The 13846-nt window shown below is 41.1% G+C and overlaps 1 protein-coding gene across 3 annotated transcripts; it reads right to left on the bottom strand.

Annotated features, from left to right (window-relative positions):
- Nucleotides 1-1326: 1326 nt before the first annotated feature.
- On the bottom strand, nucleotides 1327-7635 carry etf1a (eukaryotic translation termination factor 1a). Of its 3 annotated transcripts, none has more exons than XM_088432045.1 (11): nucleotides 7476-7635; nucleotides 7030-7139; nucleotides 5422-5597; nucleotides 4714-4853; nucleotides 4467-4605; nucleotides 4156-4346; nucleotides 3357-3486; nucleotides 2942-3115; nucleotides 2794-2858; nucleotides 2575-2722; nucleotides 1327-2318 (listed from the first exon to the last, which is right to left on the bottom strand). In XM_088432045.1, exons 2-11 carry the CDS (start codon nucleotides 7113-7115, stop codon nucleotides 2236-2238), a joined length of 1332 nt encoding a protein of 443 aa, XP_088288171.1. In that variant the 5' UTR covers nucleotides 7116-7139; nucleotides 7476-7635; the 3' UTR covers nucleotides 1327-2235. The 3 variants fall into 3 exon arrangements, with proteins under 3 accessions (XP_088288171.1, XP_088288172.1, XP_088288174.1); XM_088432046.1 differs by having other exon boundaries at nucleotides 7480-7627; XM_088432048.1 differs by lacking the exon at nucleotides 7476-7635 and adding an exon at nucleotides 7223-7380.
- Nucleotides 7636-13846: the final 6211 nt, after the last annotated feature.

Raw genomic sequence — 13846 nt, 5'->3', positions numbered from 1 at the left:
CTCCTAGCATTGGGTAGGACAGTGTGAAAAGGAGGGAGGGGGGGAACGGAACGCCCCTGCGTTGAACCAACGCGCTAATTGGACAATTTCTTCCTAATGGGGCGTAGCAGCGTTATTTTACTCGTTGATTATTGGCTTAGCGAGCTACTAAGGCTTTCCCCGGTGACTCCCCCAAACAAAACGGCATTAGCTCAAGATGCTGTTGCTATCCTGAACAGGAGCCATCCATCCATCCATTTTCTCTAGTCACTCATTCTCTCTAAGGTCGCTCGCGTGGCGGTGCCTGTCCCAGCCGTCTCCGGGCAGTAAGCGAGGGACATCCTGAACTGGTAGCCAGACAATTGCGGGGCACGCAAAAACAATTATTCACACTCAAAATCACACTTAAGGACAATTTAGAGTGCCCGATATACCTTACCATGCATTATTTTGGAATGATTGAGGAATGGAGTACCGGGAACTAACCCACGCAGGCATGGGGAAAACATACAAACACCACACAGGAAGGCCAGAGTCAAACTTGAACCCGGGACCTCTGAACAGTCTACCGCCATGCCTGGAGGACTCACCAAAAGAAAACTTAATCATCTTCATTGCTTTTTGAGAGGACGTGAGGTCATTTAATACTGTGGTCAATCGCACATTGACAGTGCTTGATTTCACTTCTCAATACTCGCTTTATTAGTCTTCTTAATTTTAAATGCTATTACTTTTTTAATTCTACAATCATTTGGGTAATCCAGAAAATGTTTACATCAATGGCTTGCTCATTCATGTTTTCTGCAACCTCAGTGTGCGTATACACATTTTCTTTAAAATATTAAGAAAAAAAAAAACGGTTTTGTTCGGTGAATTCTGTTTTAATTACCTCACGCTGCTGCCTATAATTGCAGCTAAACTTCAAAATATGGTATTTGATGATCTGGCAGTCAAAATTTTACTGTAGTAATTATACTGTACAAACTTTTCTGGCGAAGCAGTGAATGCAATTAATTGTGGTTAATTAAAAATCATTGACCAGCTTTGTTTTTAATAACTTGGCATATATATATATATATATATATATATATATATATATATATATATATATATATATATATATACACACACACACACACACACACACACAAACTATATAAATGGTTGTGTGTGTACATGCATTTAATACCTTTGCTGTCTACTGTGTCTACCATGACACTTTGTCTACAAAAAAAAAATGTTGGAAACTTTCTGACAACTTCAGATGCATTCCACAATTTTAAAAAATAGATTGGTGCACAGGTCCATCATCAATTTGAAATACAAACACACCCCACCAGTGGAATATATATTGGGATTGATAGTCAAAAATAGGAGGGATTTAATCTTGATAGGAAAGCAAATCAAACAAGGTATACTTCCAAAACTTTGATTTCTGCTGCTAGAATTTTGGGAACACCGATTCATTTTCAACAAGAGTTGGATAATGACTCAGACATTTGGAATTACTGTGCAGTCATGCATACATCACATCTGACAACTGGGAAACAGATTTCTCTTCAGGTTTCTCCAAGATGGGCAGGCTGACAGCAGAAGTTTGAGAGCACAGGATATGAGGAGGTAGCGATAGTTTTCAGCAGTTCAAATTTTAATACGTTGTCCCCCTTTCTCTACAGAAACCCAGGTAAAAAAAAAAAAAAAGTCCCCCACTCATAAAATACAACAGCAGAAGTTGCCAGTAAAAAATAGAGAAAAAAAAAACAAAGCATAGAGGGGAAGACAGCGGGATGGGAGAAAAGGAAATTCGTTTTTTGTGTGGTATCAGAGTCAAATGTTCATCTTCAACTGGTTTGAGGGCAGCAAAACACTGGGAACTTGCTGTTGTGTTCATTCAATTCAAAATGGAGGGGAGGGATGGGAGGGGGGGATAAGGAACAAAAATGAGTCGAGTCCAATCCAACTAGGGGAAGGAACCAGCACTCTAAGGCAGGGATTTAGTCAGGAAAGGCTTTCACCGTCTGGATGAAAGACATTTTCACTCCTCTTCAGCCTGTGTGTTGTACTTCAATGTGTGTACAGATGAAATGTATGTGCAAGGTTGTGTATTCAACGAGTAAATTGGAAGTTGGCTGTCATTACGCGGTCAACACAGTTGAGCCCCTCACTTGCTGCAAGAGAGGGGGCATTTTTTGTTCCTTAATTCTTCATTCCTTTCGTGTTTTTTTTTCCTCTCCCAATATATCAGTCCCCGACTACCTAGTAGTCATCCAAATCAAAGAACTCATCGTCCTCTCCTTGGTACTCCATGCCCTGGAAGTCCACCCTGTACCGCAAGATACCTTGGGGGTAGACAAAGATGAGACATTACATCCCCCAACAATGCAAGAGCTATCCAGTTTGTCATGATGTTGTTTATGGTCATGACATCTAAACAGAAAAAATTATCATTCATACTTCAATTTTATTTCATAATCAACTTTTTGTTCGTTAAATACTTCTTATTCAAATATGTCTCTATTCAACATAAGAATAATGTTCTAAATCGATCTGGAGGTTTCACCAAGTAACAAAAATCTGTGGCTCATAAGCGCTCACCCCCGATTCCTCCAAAGCCCTTGACAAACTGAGATCCTTCTTGGCTCTTGTCTGTGACTATTTCCAGCGTGGCTCCAAATTTCTTGTAATTGTTGGCAAACCACTCTAACAGCGGCATGCTCTCAATCAGTTCGTGCTCTTGCCCCGTCTGTCAAAAAAAGTCAAAGGTATTGAACCATTCACCTCAATACCATAAGCTTCAGCGTCTGCTATCCTCACCTCTTTGTCTGTGAAATGAGATTTGTCTTTCTCCTGCTCCGGCGTTAAGTACAAAGTCTTCTCATCTGGGAATCACAGAAAGCACATTGAGCATGAGGTTGCACGGTTCACATTCAGGTGACTTCTGGCATGTGCGCTGTATGTGTACCATTCTCAGCCCCGTTGCTCTCGGCCCCATGCACACGTAAAATGTAACGCATGGTGTCTAAGTTCTCGTAGACTATGAGGATCTCCACAGCTCCCATCTCCAAGGCTTTCAGTGTATCCTCAACACCAAAGCAGTACTTCCCAGTGTCCTGACTAATCTCATCAAAGTATCGTCCTGAAGAACCACAAAGCAGAGGCTTAATAACTGCAACTTTTTTGTGATTATGGAAATATAAGGCGCTAGTTTCTCTAGGTGAAAGCTCAGAAAGTTGCTCCACCATGTTAATTCATTCATTACAATTGATGGCTAGAGACGTCAAAAATCCATTTCAACCTGGGCAGGCAGGTCGTGATTTAACTCATCCACAGCCATTGACAGCTATAGGAGTTTAACATCCAATTTTATTAGAACTCACCTATAAGTTTCTTTTCTTGGATGAACTTGACATTGGAAAGAACTTCTGCTGAGAGCTCAATGGCCTGGTTGAAACCATTTTCTCCACCATAGGAGATATCCACTAACTTCAGAACTTTGGCCTGTAACCTCTAGTATTTAAAAACAGAAATGTCCACTGGTTAACACAAAGCAACAATGTAAATTAACCAATTAAAACAGATGTGTATATTGTTAATGGTGTAACAGATTTGAACAACCAATTTGATTGGACAATAGACATTTTACATATTACAACAACAATGGGCCTCTAAACTTCACTTTTATCGCAGTCCTATGGATGTTGTAAACTCGTAATATGGCCCACACGAAAAGTCAGTAGTAAACAAGTCATAGTAGGTGTATCGCACACTCTAAATTGTTTTCAAATATAATATTTGATCTCGGGCTTCATTTGCAAGTCGTCCAAATATGTCACTGCAGACATCCAAGTATGATGGTATTGCTCTATAAACACCAAACAAATGAGAGAAAATACAATGTGGAAATATGTATGCGAAATTGTTGTGACATGCCTTGCCCACCAAAAAAATCATGACATTTTACAATGCCTGATACGAGGATTCAATTTCAAAGTTCATATTAAATGGATTCAAATGAGGTCTTTTTGAAAATAACTAATACTGAATTTAGGGGTCAAGTAAACGGTTAGTAAACACTAAGATTACTATTAAGTGACCCACAGTTTAACTATCCCAAACTGTGTTAGCAACCTCGATAAGAAAAATGAACAAGTCAAACTAATTAGAACACATTCTTACTGGGTCAAACATGTCCGATTGGCTGAGCTCAGTCTTAAAGTCGGCAGAACCAGCCAAAACCATTCCAGCCACATTGACTTTGTCGTTGGACACAAACAGCTGGACAGCCGTTTCGGCCACCTTTCTCACATAATTGTGCCTCTTCTCCATTCTTAGACGGGCAAAACGCAAAGCTGACTGTCCTCCCCTGCCTATAACATAGATGAAAAGTGTCAAAATTCCATTGAAGAAAAACTAAAAAAATGGGTAGAAATAATGTCTTTGATGGGCTCTACGAATATTAAATTTGTGTGTGCTTTGTGGTATAGTACCGTGCTTCTTAGGAAGGTCCACAGTGAACTTGTGCAGCACTTCTCTGGTGTTTCCCTGCAGTGTGCCAAACAGCGCCCCACTACCGTCAATCACAATAAAGCCAAACTTACTGTCATCAGAGAGCAGGGCTGTCAATGCCTGTCAAGAAGGAAAAGATAGAGGGAATAAGACAAAATGGATTGGTTACAAAATCAAAACAACATGCTGCAACTAAAGTCCAATCTACAAAAAAGTGAAAATAACCACCTCAGTATGAAACTTGTTGTCACAGAGGTACAGGGAGGTATTGATTGGCTTAAAAGGCTCAAAGTCGATATTAACTTTTTTCTCCTTCCCTTCATCTGTAACAATTGTGCCACAGTACACAACTAAGCCATTGGGTGGAACTGTGGAGAGAAAAGTAAAATAATTAGAAGATGTGCCAGTCAGATGAATTTCACCCATATGCCATTAATACGTTGACATTTCACTTTAGAACGGGATTCCCCTCAGGTAACAGACAAGCCAGAAAAGTAATTTTAAATATCTATAATTTGAGAACATTGGGAATCATGGCCTAGCTCTGACCAGAATGTTCAAAAATGCAGTCCCTCTTGCTCCACTTTCACAGCACAACACAAAGAAAAGCTTGTTACTGACTCCCTCCAATTAAAAAAAAAAACAAAAAAAAAATCTAAAGAGTTTAGATCTTTTGAGTTGACATAAACAGCATGTAAGTGCTCAGATATCAGCACTATGACTTACTTGGGCATCTTATCACGCCCATACAAAAGTTGACGGCTTTTGCTCAAAGATACTGAACCCGCCCCGCCCCTACAACTGTATATGAGCAACAAAAAATATATGGCCGAATGTAAGTTGATTTTCTCCCTGAAATTTATAACCAGCATAAAGAATTACACATAAAATATAGATAGCAGGATAGTATCTTTCTAACTGTTGTATTTGACCTACCCTTGTTATAGAGCTTTAGTCTTTGCTGCACAGAGGTGATGGCCCCGAGAACGGAGAGTCTGTTGACTCGACTCTTAATGTTGGAAGCCGTGCCAAACTCATCTGCCAACATTTTGGCCACTCTGGAGATCTGGTCCTTGGGTGGGATGATCAGAGAGATCATACTGGTACCATTACTACAAGAGAAGAGGACGTTACTGTTAGTATATAGTCACATATATCACGTGCTTGGCCAATTTGTTGTCCTGCCTCGGATGCAGAAATTAGTTCTACACAGTGTTTAACCAAACGAGACATAACTGCCTGACATTCATAAACTTAATGACACACAATACAAAACACAAGATGTGCTATGAAACTAGCAGCAATGTCCATGTTATAAACCATTCAGCAACAAATATGTGAACACTGTGTCCAACACCATTGTGTTACAACCCATGCAGACAAAACACCACCATATTGTATTCCTCCTCTGTTTGGAAAAAAAAAAAAACAGGATCTGGCAGCTGCATCTCGTTCAACTGCAATATTACAGGTAGCATTTTTTTCCTTATTTAGAACATTTCATAATTGTTTTCAGTGTTTAGGGGAGGGCTGGAAAGTTGGAATTATTATTCATAATTATTTCAATGAAGTAAAACCTGACATGGGTCAAGGCATCACTATCAACTGGAAAAAAAATCAAGTCTAAACCTCACATCACTGCTATGGCTTCCAACTGTGCCAGACAATGGATACAATGACGAAATTTGTGTTATTGGTCAGCTTTAAACATACCAAATGCGAGATAATGAAAAGCAGAAGACAAGGAAAAATACTGTACACTTATCAAGCGCAAAGGGCAGAGTACCAGTTTGACCTCTCTCACATCATCTGTTAATTCGCTGGCCACACTAGAGGGCCACAAGCAGGCTGACACTGCACTCGATGGCAGGTAGCAACAAGCGTGGTGGCTACAGGGAAAAACGACCACTCAGTGGGTGGTTGATGGACCTTCGATAATAAGCAGCAAAAAGGTTCGTGTATTACAAATCTTCTGGCTATTCGGTTATCTTTGACTGTTGAGATAATTACCTTGTATGTATGCTGCTGCCATTAAACGATGTTACTACAATATACTTTAGGAGGAGATTCCCCGCTTGAAGTCACGCAGTTGAAAAAAATGTTTATGACTAAAAAAATCGACTGCATTTCATCAACTATCAATTTCGCGAAAGACATCCATGGCGGCCTCCCTTCCAGAGATGACGTTTATAACGGATGTATTCAGCATCGCTAATCCAAACCTGTCTGATTTGACGCGATTTGTTTACGTATTATGTTTGAAATTTGACATATCAAAACGCCGAGGTCGTCCTATAGTTATCATCATCGTTTTTTTATAAGGCCGGTGAAATGCGACGACGGCACCCATTCACTTAGCAGGCTAGCAGCCACAGTGGCAGAAAGCTAGCAATGCTAAGCTAACCACTCCCAAAGTCCGCCCTTCGTAGCTGATGTCCAGCTGTTGCGGCTGGGCACGTTTATACAATAACCTCCGCTGGGTTACGCCATAATTCACTGACAACAACCACCACAAGGACAGAGCACACCACATCCCGTCCTTACCCACGGGCAGCTTCCAAACTTTTGATCAGCTTCTTGATTTTCCATATCTCCACGTTCCTGTCTGCCGCGCTGGGGTCGTCCGCCATCTTTCTGCTGTAGTTGTTCAGCACCTAAAATGTAGGGAAATGAGCGTAAATACGATACAATAGTCGTCACAACCCAAAAAGGTTGGCACACATTCAAAGACGTGTACCTCGCCAAATGAATGGTGCGGTGTCCTGTAACACACCCGGCCAGTATTGAGGCTCCGACTGACCGTAGACGAGAGCTTCTATCCGGGCTCTGTCTCTCAGTCAAGTGCGCGGAGAGCTAACAGGCCTACAGTCTGCCAGGCCCTAAAGTCCACCCTATTCTTACCTAAGTCGACCTACTTTCCCCCACGTTTCTCTCGATAGCAACAGCGCTGTTGCATAGTAAACCCCCAGAAACCATATTGAATACCGTACCTGCCTCGGACAACGCCGCTCCGCTCGCTGTTTTCTACTCTACGTCGAGTCGGTGGTCCGAGGGATGACGTTGCCTTTCCGCCGGTTTCTCTCCTCCACACGCCGCGCGTGGTGCTGCCGACTGAGCTCACATGTGGGAGGTGGTTCCAAGTGGTGGCGTTCACTTCCTGGAAACCGCATAGAAACCAATGGGGGCATGTGACTCGGCCGTCAATCATCATACTCGAAGCGAACATTGGATGACTCATGGAAATACGCGTCATAGAGGAGCAGGAGCCTTTCGCTGGTGTTTGTGGGATATGTAGTGAAAGGTTTGGGGATATGAACTAGCCGAGTTTAGATTTGCTTCCAAGAACTGTATACAGAAAAAATCGGAGGATGCAAGGGCGACTTTGATAGTCGTCACCTTTAATTTGTTTATGACGTTGAAACTATTATATTGATGGAGGAAAAGACACACTAAGCACTTATATATCGTATTTACACCAAGTATCGCCATCATGGCCGACATAAAAATGCTTTTCGCCATAGAGTTTCACAAAAAAGAGTGAAGGACTTTAAATTTAAAAAGTGTTGAATATTACTGTAGGTCACTGCCATGTAACTGTTTGAAAAGAATCACTACACTTGAGTAAGGGAAACACGTATAATTAAATTATCATGCATTACGTCAATGGCACATAATTTACATTATTGTATATTTAATAAATGGATGAAAACAAGCAATTCCAAAATGATAATTGCACATCTATTGTACTTAAAAGGCAAATACAACTGAATCGTACTTGTCAAATAGTAATAGGTTGGTAACATTACATTATGGACAAACTTCTTGTGTATTTTTATATACTGTACTTGGTCAATAGAGACTACAGTGTTCAGTAAACATGCCATATGAACATTGATTTCAGTGGTTCCTTCTGTGCCACTAGAAGGTGCCAGCGTGCCACCAGTGGTACTTGCTCTTTCTTCTCAATCTTTCTCAATCTTTTCACGCCAACAGAAGCGCAGCCAGAAAAAAGAAGAAAAAAAAACAGACCTCAAACTAATACTGTAATAAAAAAAAAGCCCTATTCCTCAAACTCATTTCTAATCTTCTTATACGAAACTTTAACAATAAACATAGTTTGAACGTCCACCAATTGTCTTTGCTTAATTGAGAGAAGGTACGCGTTGAAAAAAAAAACTCAGACACGGAGACAGTCAGACAGACAGACAGACAGACGGACTCAGACAGACAAACAAAGATAGAGAGAGCGAGAAATACGCAGAAAGACAGAGCGAGAGAGCGGCAGTCACAGACAGACAGACAGACAGACAGACAGACAGACAGACAAGAAGTAATGCAGACAGACAGACAGACACAGACAGCTAGAGAGAGAGAGCAAGACAGACACAGACAGAAAGAAAGTCAGAGCGAGAGACAGAAACAGACAAGAGAGAGAAACGGACACAGAAAGACGGAGACAGACAGTCAGAGGGAGACAGACAAACAGAAAGGACAACAGACACAGAGAAAGAGAGAGAGAGACACACACAAAGAGAGAAGCAGACACACAGAATGAGAGAGAGAGTGACATATATGGTCAAATCTGGGCAAAACCACCTCGCGCCAGATTCCCGTGTAGAATTTGCATGTTCTCTCCGAGCCCACGTGAGTTCGCTGCGGGCACTCCGGGTTCCTCCCACACTCCAAAACATGCATGACAGGTGTATTGTACACTCTAAATTGTCCTTAGAGTGCGTGAATGATTCTTCGTTGCCCTGCGATTGGCTGGCAACCAGTCCAGGGTGTCCTGAACTTGACCGAAGACAGCTGGGATAGGCAAGAGCAAGCCTGCCACCCTGGAGAGGAGCGGTTCTAGAAAATGGGTGGAGTAGGGCGATATCCTGGATGTGGTACAAATATCCAACACTAGGTGTCAGCATCATTCAACAAACAAAACGTACGGCACTGGCGACGCTATTCATTCATAATTGCAGATTTATGGCTTCAATTGCAATTCTCTGGAGAATAGAGGAAAAAGGTTTCTTCTGTTCATGAACTAACATTCTAAAAAATGCCTCTGTCATATTCTCAACTCAATAAATGAGTGAGTCCATGGATTTTCTGTCAGGATTTAGTATTACCACTTACCTAGTTCACCGCTTTATGAGCAAAATGTGGGAAAATAATTTGTGAAAATGACTGCCCGCATAATTTTGTGTCATTGACACTAGAGGCAATTCATCACCATCTGTTAGCCATTAGAGCTGTGATAATCTGTCGCTTAGAGAGATGACACATGCTCGTTTGTTGAAGGCTGTCCCCAAGAGGATGCCTTTTGCTAATAGCTGGGAAAGTTGGGGTTTGCGGGTGTTTCAACACCCACACTTTTGCCGTTGTTTCAACACCTACATTATCTGTCTCACTTGTCAGGGTATGTGGGTGACTCAACACCCACACCTTTCCTCGTGAAAGACGTTTCCATGTAATGCGTACATCATCATATTAAGGCATCAAGTGTTTACAAAGGAAAAGCGAACGCACTGGTGTGTATGTGCACGTGCACACACGTGTGCCACTGCATTTAGAAGTGTTATGGAGCATGTGACTGAAGGCAGCTGGATCCAGGTTCATCCAATTCTATTTTTTTCCTTCTCTGGCCATCTGCTTAAGCAGTGCTGAGAGAAGGGAGAGTGAAGGTGCAACTCGGTACCGTCCAAGTTATTCAAGGACACACTCTTGTTTATGCTCTATTCTTGAATCGAATGTAAAATATAAAACAGAGAAAAGATGCATTGAATGTAAACACTTTCACCCATAAACTGCATTTATGTGTTTTTGAATGAATTTAGCATTTTGCAGATTAGTTTTTTCCTATCAACCGTTGTCTGTAGAACATCTTACCTTCTGCACTTCTCCCCGATCCCGCGTGGGTTCCCTTCGGGCACTCTGCCATCTTCCCACAGTCCAAAAACATGCAAGGCAGGTGTATTGGACATGCTAAATGGTTCTTAGGGGTGATTGGGTGCATGAATGGTTGTTCGTTTTCTGTGTGACCTACAATTGGATGGCAACCAGTTCAGGGTATCCCATGCCGACTGCCAGCTGCAATCCTCATGAGGATAAGCGCCTCTAGGAAATGGATGGCTGGGTAAATAAATAACCACTGGCGTCATCTGGTGGGATTTTTGGTTAAATTCAGTTTTGTTTGTCTATCTTTGACATAACTTATTTATTGACAGTGACGGTAACTAGTACAGATAACGAATGCAAAAAAAAAAAAAAAGTAAACAATCCACCTCTTTTGCTCCATCTTCGGGGGAGGCATTTTTGTCCCTTGCTGTCAATTTAAAGTGACAGCACAGTTGCTCAGACCTCAGGGAATGACCAAATATTTATGCCATTTATGCCATGCCATTTTAAGACAACAGCCAGTGACATCGTGGTCACATCCTGCAGTCCAGGTGGATTTTTCTGTTTTATTCATATTCAACAAACATAATATTAAACAAGATGATGTGCTTGGACGAGTGGGGGAGCACACAGCATAACATTGTATTGTGCAATTATTGTTACATTCTCATTTTGGTTTTAAGTAAGTTTACTGAGTTGCTTAGTCTTGTCTGAAGTTGTAGTGTGCGAGTATGTTAGCATATGCATTTGTGTCACATCATTTTATGCAATTATGTTTGTTTACTAATTTGTCAGTCTCATTTGAAAGCATGGTCAGTGTTGAATCATGTATCTACTGAACACAGTGTTTTTTTCTAATGGAAGATGAAGATGCAATAGTTTATGTACTGTTCAAAATAGACGCATGATGTTGGTGTGAGGATTTCTACAGTTTTGAATGCGTTACCACCATCTGGTAGCATCTTTATTGTATTGCTGATGTGGGGATGAATTAGTCATAGAAACTTGTGCATTATTGTGTAGAAATGACATGAACACAGAAAACCATGTAAACACTTGTTTTACCAGGAGCAGCTTTTGTCATTTAGTTGATTTCGCTGTGGTCCCAACGCAAGCAGCTTTCCATGAAAGCACTTCAAAATGAACAGCGTAGCTCTCAACAAGGATGAAGAAACCTTTCAGCTCCTTCCCTGGAATTAGGTAGCATTTACTCTCTGCTGACTTGCTAATCTATGACTCACTATGTGTCTGCCTCTCATAGTGAAAAAAGAGGCTCATCATCTCCACTTCAATGGCTTGCTTATGACTTATTGGGAAGTGCTTGAAGAGTATGTGATTGAAGGCGAGTGACAGCCACGTGCTTTACCATACTGACATGATACCCAGGGAGACGACGTAGAATTTGGAGCAGGAGAGCTCTTTAGGTGCACACTTTTCTGTTTGCAAATCACTGAGTTTGCATTCAGATCACATACTCGCTCTACACTACGCTGTCTCATGGCTCGGAGGAGATTTACGGATGTGCGTTCTAATATTAAGTGGATTAATCAGGAAGGGAGACTCAAGACTGTCATAAATATAAATGAGGTCTTTTTGAGGAATACGGCAAGCTATGCTTCATGTCCACACAATTAAGCACGTTTGAAGTTTATCAATGAGCTGGAGTAAGACCGATAACCTCAAAACATTTAGTGAGTCAAATGATGCACCGGATTTGGGTTAATACCAAAGTAAGGGATCAAAATCTTGTCAGCATCCCTGATTTACCCTAAACACAGCACATATGAATGTTGACTTGTAATTGCAAAAACAGAAGAGTGTGAAATACTGAGCATCTGTGTTAACAAACTGATACAGCCTTTATACCTGTTCATTGTGCACAGTATAGGCAAGAAAATTTAAATTGACTTCCTGGAATTTATGATTATTTGAGGTTTATCAAAAATTTTATTAATGACAGTATGGAATTCTTGATGAGTCACCCCTCATTTGGAAAGATTTTATTTGTGAGGTAGAACTTTTACAGTCTTCAGGGAAATAAAGATTTACACTGATTAGTTTGGGGTATGCGGTAATCCACGCCATCACTCCTGCCGCACGGTTTCAAGACAGATTAGATCAGAGTCACCACCGTGACAATCTTGAAGATAGATGGATAGGCCAAAGAAGATGGGAAAAAGAGATGAAACAGGCGAGAAAGATGGTGGAAAATTGATTTTCTTGGAGTTGCATTAATCAAATTTACTACTGAAAGGGCATTATCAGTTCAGTGGATTTAATACAGCGTGTTAAAGGAAGACAGAGGCCTATCTAGTGAAGCAAGCCCAGTTTGAAGGATGATGGGAGTGATCAAAGGTCAACAACACTTAGATGGTTATCTATTGGAATGTCTCAAGAATGAAATGAATTCACGAAAAACAACAACAAATAGAAACTGCATCACAGATTAACGGTTTTAAATTATACACTGCTTTTTGTAATTATCTGCAGACGTATGACAGACAGCCATATGCGTAAGCATATGCGCTCGAGCACTGCTGTATAGAAAACTGTCAGTCACTCTGCGTGTGTGTGCTGAATGCTGGCACATGTACCATAATGTCACTGACATGACAAGACTGAAATAAACACTGGACAGGAATTAAATGAATTTATTCAGACAAATATTGTTCAGCTGTCAAATTAAATGCAAATCATATCGGCTTGCTCCAAAACATCTCTAGGCCAATGAAATATAAAGGAAATGGCAAGAATAAATACTTTGGGCGAATCTGAGCTTCTAATTTTGTGGGAGCAGAGTGGGAAAGTCCCTTTTCTGTCGGCCCACTTGTAGTGCACAAATGGTCCATAAAAGCTAGGCATTCTTTTTAAAGTACATTTTATACAAAAATGTGCTTTGAGTACTGTAAAAACATAAAAATTAAAGTGATTTAAAAATACAAGCAAAGGAGGGAAAAAAAAGGACCAAGGAAGTTAAGAATAAATGTGCGCTTCTTCCTGCGATGCCATCACATCCTGTGTGAGTGGAGGTACAACTGCTGACATTCTTGGCCTTTGTTCCAGTAAACAAACACATCCTGCTCAAACACAGATGCTTAGACAGACACCCTTTCTCGAGACCGAATGTGATCTTCTCCAGGCAATGGAAAGTTCATTGATCAATCACACAAACATGTTCCCGATTTGTATAAATCTCAGCCCGTATTCTTCATGCATGAGTAAGTAATAGTATGAGTAGCACAGTGGAAGACTGATTAGCATTTCTGCCTCACAGTTCAGAGGTCTCAGGTTCAATTCCAACTCGCTCCGTGCTCATGTGCGTCTTCTATGGACGCTCCGGTCTCCTCCCATATTCCAAAAACATGCATGGTAGTTGTATTGGACAAATTGTCTTAAGGTGTGATTGTGAATGTGAATGTTTGTCTCTGTGTGCCCGGCGATTGGCTGGCAACCAGTCCATGGCGTCCCCAGT

The sequence above is a fragment of the Hippichthys cyanospilos genome, chromosome 13 (assembly GCF_059441005.1).
Source record: "Hippichthys cyanospilos isolate Australia breed blue-spotted pipefish chromosome 13, RoL_Hcya_1.0, whole genome shotgun sequence".
Classification (NCBI taxonomy): domain Eukaryota; kingdom Metazoa; phylum Chordata; class Actinopteri; order Syngnathiformes; family Syngnathidae; genus Hippichthys; species Hippichthys cyanospilos.
This window is presented reverse-complemented; position numbering and strand designations above follow the sequence as displayed.

Coding starts and splice junctions, on each gene's coding strand:
- etf1a (XM_088432045.1), bottom strand. CDS start 7,115: ATGGCGGACGACCCCAGCGCGGCAGACAGGAACGTGGAGATATGGAAA. Junction 4,606..4,713: donor ACAACAAGTTTCATACTGAG/GTGGTTATTTTC, acceptor CCTTCTTGACAG/GCATTGACAGCCCTGCTCTC. Junction 2,859..2,941: donor GAGCAACGGGGCTGAGAATG/GTACACATACAG, acceptor TGTGATTCCCAG/ATGAGAAGACTTTGTACTTA.